Here is a 7,500-nt window from a genome sequence, read left to right on the forward strand (position 1 = left end):
CTGACATGGACTCTTCACTGAGGACCTGACTCATCACTGAGGACCTGACTCATCACTGAGGACCTGACATGGACTCTTCACTGAGGACCTGACTCATCACTGAGGACCTGACTCATCACTGAGGACCTGACATGGACTCCTCACTGAGGACCTGACATGGACTCTTCACTGAGGACCTGACATGGACTCTTCACTGAGGACCTGACTCATCACTGAGGACCTGACTCATCACTGAGGACCTGACATGGACTCTTCACTGAGGACCTGACTCATCACTGAGGACCTGACTCATCACTGAGGACCTGACATGGACTCATCACTGAGGACCTGACATGGACTCTTCACTGAGGACCTGACTCATCACTGAGGACCTGACATGGACTCATCACTGAGGACCTGACTCATCACTGAGGACCTGACTCATCACTGAGGACCTGACTCATCACTGAGGACCTGACATGGACTCTTCACTGAGGACCTGACTCATCACTGACGACCTGACATGGACTCTTCACTGAGGACCTGACATGGACTCATCACTGAGGACCTGACATGGACTCTTCACTGAGGACCTGACTCATCACTGAGGACCTGACTCATCACTGAGGACCTGACTCATCACTGAGGACCTGACTCATCACTGAGGACCTGACATGGACTCTTCACTGAGGACCTGACATGGACTCTTCACTGAGGACCTGACTCATCACTGAGGACCTGACATGGACTCTTCACACTAACACCATCACCAAAAAAGCTTGACAGGGTCTCTTGTTCCTCCGCAGGCTGAGGACGTTCAACATGGACTCCAGGATACTCTGCAACTTCTACAGGTGCTCCATAGAGAGCATCCTGACCTACAGGTGCTCCATAGAGAGCATCCTGACCTTCAGGTGCTCCATAGAGAGCATCCTGACCTTCAGGTGCTCCATAGAGAGCATCCTGACCTTCAGGTGCTCCATAGAGAGCATCCTGACCTTCTACAGGTGCTCCATAGAGAGCATCCTGACCTACAGGTGCTCCATAGAGAGCATCCTGACCTTCAGGTGCTCCATAGAGAGCATCCTGACCTACAGGTGCTCCATAGAGAGCATCCTGACCTTCAGGTGCTCCATAGAGAGCATCCTGACCTTCAGGTGCTCCATAGAGAGTATCCTGACCTTCTACAGGTGCTCCATAGAGAGCATCCTGACCTACAGGTGCTCCATAGAGAGCATCCTGACCTTCTACAGGTGCTCCATAGAGAGCATCCTGACCTTCAGGTGCTCCATAGAGAGTATCCTGACCTTCTACAGGTGCTCCATAGAGAGCATCCTGACCTACAGGTGCTCCATAGAGAGCATCCTGACCTTCTACAGGTGCTCCATAGAGAGCATCCTGACCTTCAGGTGCTCCATAGAGAGCATCCTGACCTTCTACAGGTGCACCATAGAGAGCATCCTGACCTACAGGTGCTCCATAGAGAGCATCCTGACCTTCAGGTGCTCCATAGAGAGCATCCTGATCTTCTACAGGTGCTCCATAGAGAGCATCCTGACCTTCTACAGGTGCTCCATAGAGAGCATCCTGACCTACAGGTGCTCCATAGAGAGCATCCTGACCTACAGGTGCCCCATAGAGAGCATCCTGACCTTCTACAGGTGCTCCATAGAGAGCATCCTGACCTACAGGTGCACCATAGAGAGCATCCTGACCTTCAGGTGCTCCATAGAGAGGATCCTGACCTTCTACAGGTGCTCCATAGAGAGCATCCTGACCTACAGGTGCTCCATAGAGAGCATCCTGACCTACAGGTGCTCCATAGAGAGCATCCTGACCTACAGGTGCTCCATAGAGAGCATCCTGACCTACAGGTGCCCCATAGAGAGCATCCTGACCTTCAGGTGCTCCATAGAGAGCATCCTGACCTTCTACAGGTGCACCATAGAGAGCATCCTGACCTACAGGTGCTCCATAGAGAGCATCCTGACCTACAGGTGCTCCATAGAGAGCATCCTGACCTTCAGGTGCTCCATAGAGAGCATCCTGACCTTCTACAGGTGCCCCATAGAGAGCATCCTGACCTTCTACAGGTGCTCCATAGAGAGCATCCTGACCTTCAGGTGCTCCATAGAGAGCATCCTGACCTTCTACAGGTGCTCCATAGAGAGCATCCTGACCTTCTACAGGTGCTCCATAGAGAGCATCCTGACCTTCTACAGGTGCTCCATAGAGAGCATCCTGACCTTCAGGTGCCCCATAGAGAGCATCCTGACCTACAGGTGCTCCATAGAGAGCATCCTGACCTTCAGGTGCTCCATAGAGAGCATCCTGACCTTCTACAGGTGCTCCATAGAGAGCATCCTGACCTTCAGGTGCTCCATAGAGAGCATCCTGACCTTCTACAGGTGCTCCATAGAGAGCATCCTGACCTACAGGTGCTCCATAGAGAGCATCCTGACCTACTACAGGTGCTCCATAGAGAGCATCCTGACCTACAGGTGCTCCATAGAGAGCATCCTGACCTACTACAGGTGCTCCATAGAGAGTATCCTGACCTACAGGTGCTCCATAGAGAGCATCCTGACCTACAGGTGCCCCATAGAGAGCATCCTGACCTTCTACAGGTGCTCCATAGAGAGCATCCTGACCTACAGGTGCACCATAGAGAGCATCCTGACCTTCAGGTGCTCCATAGAGAGGATCCTGACCTTCTACAGGTGCTCCATAGAGAGCATCCTGACCTACAGGTGCTCCATAGAGAGCATCCTGACCTACAGGTGCTCCATAGAGAGCATCCTGACCTACAGGTGCTCCATAGAGAGCATCCTGACCTACAGGTGCACCATAGAGAGCATCCTGACCTACAGGTGCCCCATAGAGAGCATCCTGACCTTCAGGTGCTCCATAGAGAGCATCCTGACCTTCTACAGGTGCACCATAGAGAGCATCCTGACCTACAGGTGCTCCATAGAGAGCATCCTGACCTACAGGTGCTCCATAGAGAGCATCCTGACCTTCAGGTGCTCCATAGAGAGCATCCTGACCTTCTACAGGTGCCCCATAGAGAGCATCCTGACCTTCTACAGGTGCTCCATAGAGAGCATCCTGACCTTCAGGTGCTCCATAGAGAGCATCCTGACCTTCTACAGGTGCTCCATAGAGAGCATCCTGACCTTCTACAGGTGCTCCATAGAGAGCATCCTGACCTTCTACAGGTGCTCCATAGAGAGCATCCTGACCTTCAGGTGCCCCATAGAGAGCATCCTGACCTACAGGTGCTCCATAGAGAGCATCCTGACCTTCAGGTGCTCCATAGAGAGCATCCTGACCTTCAGGTGCTCCATAGAGAGCATCCTGACCTTCTACAGGTGCTCCATAGAGAGCATCCTGACCTTCAGGTGCTCCATAGAGAGCATCCTGACCTTCTACAGGTGCTCCATAGAGAGCATCCTGACCTACAGGTGCTCCATAGAGAGCATCCTGACCTACTACAGGTGCTCCATAGAGAGTATCCTGACCTACAGGTGCTCCATAGAGAGCCTCCTGACCTACAGCTGCTCCATAGAGAGTATCCTGACCTTCTACAGGTCAGAAGACTGTTAAACAACTGAACATTGAAACAACGTCCATAACATTAATCTGGCTGCTACTTAGAAATTATTTATCTATTTACCTAATATATCCTATTTCAATAACTGGCATATAGAATCTTATTTTACTACTTTACTATTTACCTGCACTATATTGTTCTGCTTATCTGTATTTTGTGTTGCTCTGTTGGAAAAGCCTGTGACCTAAGATTTTCATCGGCAGAACTAAACTGTAGCTCTGTTCGTTTGACTAAATAAAGAACCTTGAACCTTGAACCTATTACTTCCAGAACACGTCTCATTGTTTCTGACAGCAACGTTTCTGAAAGGCCCGTGGGTGGAAAGCCAGATAGCTGATCAAGACGTTAGCTGGTTAGCATGTTAGCTGGTTTAGCACGTTAGCTGGTTAGCTGGTTTAGCACGTTAGTTGGTTAGCTGGTTAGCTGGTTTAGCACGTTAGCTGGTTAGCTGGTTAGCTGGTTTAGCACGTTAGCTGGTTAGCTGGTTTAGCACGTTAGTTGGTTAGCTAAAATATTAAATAAAATAGAATATATGTAGCACTTTATCTGGTTAGCACGATAGCTGGTTAGCAAGTTAGATGGTTGGCTAGTTTAGCACGTTAGCTGGTTAGCTAAACTTCTAAACAAAAAGAGACAAAAAAATATAAAATAAAATAAAATGTATGTAACACGCCAGCTTACCCTCTGTGAGCCCCATGTGGATGCTCCAGTAGTTCTGAAGGCACTGCAGCTCCTTCTTCATGCCCCTCTTGCAACGACAGTCGTACAGCGTGGAGTCCCTCAGGACCTCCAGCGCCCCGCGGCACTCTTTGGACGCCAGCATGGTACTGCGCTCTCGGCCCCCCCCCGACAGGCACTGGCGCATGATGCGGAACTGAGAGCTGCACTGGGGCTTCTGGTTGCACAGCTCCGAGGCACGCACACAGTCCAGAGGCTCCGCCCACCCGGGGGGGGCGGGGTCACACACACACACACCTGCAACAACAAAGAGATACAGTAAACACACAAACACACACACCTGCAACAACACAGAGATACAGTACACACACGCACACGCACACACACACACACACACACACACACACACACACACACACACACACACACACACACGACCCAAAATAGATGTAAAATGACCAATATCAGACGAAAATGACCCCAAGAATGAAACAGTCCAGAGGCACTGAGGGGGGGGGGGGGGGTCACACACACACACACACACACACACACACACACACACACACACACACACACACACACACAGACACACACACACACACACACACACACACACACACACACACACACACACACACACACACACATCTGCAACAACACAAGAGAGTAGAATTGTCAAATGTATGTAAAAATTATAAATATATATATTATAATTAAAGATATGAAATACAACAAATATAATAAAATATAAAAACAAGATATACATATAAAAAAAATACAAGAAAATATGTACAATAAAATATATAAATATGTATAGAAAGTGACAAAAAAACTAAAAATATTAAATAAAATAAAATATTAGTAGAGATAAAGAAAAACTTATAAAGAACCAACGTAAAGTCAGAGAGCGCTGTAATAGATGCGACTACATTAACTATAAATACAGCTATGTACATGAAGGACGTCTGTTAGAGAGAAACCTCTCTGGGACCCCTAACCCTCTTTATCTCCACCAGAGAAACACCACGGCTTTAACTCTCAGACAAAACCAACTGAATGCACACATCCGGTCTCTCAGAGGACAACATATACAAACCACTTTGTTTTTAAACTAAGTCTAATCAATCCTTTATCAGCCAAAAGGAAAGTCTGGTTGATTTCAATGTGCAGTGGTTAACATACTTGGGTCTATTGTGACTTTTTAAGGACAAAATCCCACTTTGAGACATGCATAAAGTAACCATGGAACACACATGAACTACAAGAAGAAAGAAAAACATTACAAAGTGACAGAAAAATGACCAACAATAGATAATATGACCAGGAATGTGACATCACAGCCAAATAGAGATCTGAAATAAACGTCAAAAAACAAACATTAAAAGACCAAAAAGAGACAAACAATGAAAACAAATGTGTGTGAAATGGCCCAAAGGAGACGTGGAATTAACAAAAGAGACATTAATGGCCAAAAAGACATAAAAGGACCAGAAATATATGCAAAATGACCAATAACAGAACAACGTGACCAAAAGGATATGTTAATGACCAAAATGTGAGACACAGGTGAAAGGGACAACTGATAGAAGAAATGAGTTATAGATCAGAGAGAAGCTTTTAGAATAATTGGAAGTTTCTCAAAGCTAATCATGAAGCAAATGATTATTATTATTATTATTATTATTATATTTCTATTTAATACTCAACAAATAGAGGATTTTAATCTTCCTGTTATACATTTGATGAGTTTCTATGTATGACCTGAAGTCTCAGAGTGAAGTAAACCTCTTAGTTCGGCTCGCCTCTGGTTTCAGGACCAGGGACAGCACCACAGCCTCAACAGAGAATACAACACTTTACAGGAGTCGAGAGTACTTTCACTCAAGTACTCTAGTTTTTATTAAAGGTCCCCTATCATCCTCCTCTTCATCAATATATCACAGGTCTCAGATATATCCAGAGCCTGTCTCTGATTGGCTGAAACACCAAACAGATCATCGCAGCATTACCCATAATCCCCTCTGTTTCACCCCTGTTTCCAAAGTGCTGATTCTCTGTCTGTTACTTTAGATGAAAATAAGGAGCCCCTCCCCACGCCCCTCTGAGAGACATTTGGTTACAAAGAACTCAATGGAGCTCTAGGAGGAGATTCAGGTGACAAGGGGGGGGGGGGGGGGGGTTACCTTGGTTGCTGATTGGCTAATGGTTACACAAGACAAAAAATCGTTATGACATCATAAAGTGGCCAAAATCTGATCAGCTCATTTTCAGACAGGTTTTTATAGAAATGGATCAAAAAGAGAGAGAATCTTTGTTCCTGAAACTTTCAGAGTCTCTTTCCACAGAGGGGACACATGTTGATGTAGAAGAGACATGGAGAAGAGGGGACACATGTTGATGTAGAAGAGACATGGAGAAGAGGGGACACATGTTGATGTAGAAGAGACATGAAGAAGAGGGGACACATGTTGATGTAGAAGAGACATGAAGAAGAGGGGACACATGTTGATGTAGAAGAGACATGGAGAAGAGGGGACACATGTTGATGTAGGAGAGACATGAAGAAGAGGGGACACATGTTGATGTAGAAGAGACATGAAGAAGAGGGGACACATGTTGATGTAGAAGAGACATGGAGAAGAGGGGACACATGTTGATGTAGAAGAGACATGGAGAAGAGGGGACACATGTTGATGTAGGAGAGACATGAAGAAGAGGGGACACATGTTGATGTAGAGAGACATGAAGAAGAGGGGACACATGTTGATGTAGAAGAGACATGGAGAAGAGGGGACACATGTTGATGTAGAAGAGACATGGAGAAGAGGGGACACATGTTGATGTAGGAGAGACATGAAGAAGAGGGGACACATGGTGATGTAGAAGAGACATGAAGAAGAGGGGACACATGTTGATGTAGAAGAGACATGGAGAAGAGGGGACACATGTTGATGTAGAAGAGACATGGAGAAGAGGGGACACATGTTGATGTAGAAGAGACATGGAGAAGAGGGGACACATGATGATGTAGAAGAGACATGAAGAAGAGGGGACACATGTTGATGTAGGAGAGACATGAAGAAGAGGGGACACATGTTGATGTAGAAGAGACATGAAGAAGAGGGGACACATGTTGATGTAGAAGAGACATGAAGAAGAGGAGACACATGTTGATGTAGAAGAGACATGAAGAAGAGGGGACACATGTTGATGTAAAAGAGACATGGAGA

At 46.6% G+C, this 7,500-nt stretch overlaps 1 protein-coding gene across 1 annotated transcript in view; it reads right to left on the bottom strand.

Annotated features, from left to right (window-relative positions):
• The window catches only part of gfra2b (GDNF family receptor alpha 2b), a 62,306-nt gene that overhangs the window by 51,546 nt on the left and 3,260 nt on the right, over positions 1 to 7,500 (bottom strand). Inside the window, exon 2 of the mRNA XM_079660502.1 lies at positions 4,274 to 4,567. Within this exon, the coding sequence (XP_079516628.1) occupies positions 4,274 to 4,567 (294 nt within the window). The remainder of the gene's footprint in view (positions 1 to 4,273; positions 4,568 to 7,500) is intronic.

Source organism: Notothenia rossii, assembly GCF_949606895.1.
Source record: "Notothenia rossii genome assembly, chromosome: 11".
Taxonomy (NCBI): Eukaryota; Metazoa; Chordata; class Actinopteri; order Perciformes; family Nototheniidae; genus Notothenia; species Notothenia rossii.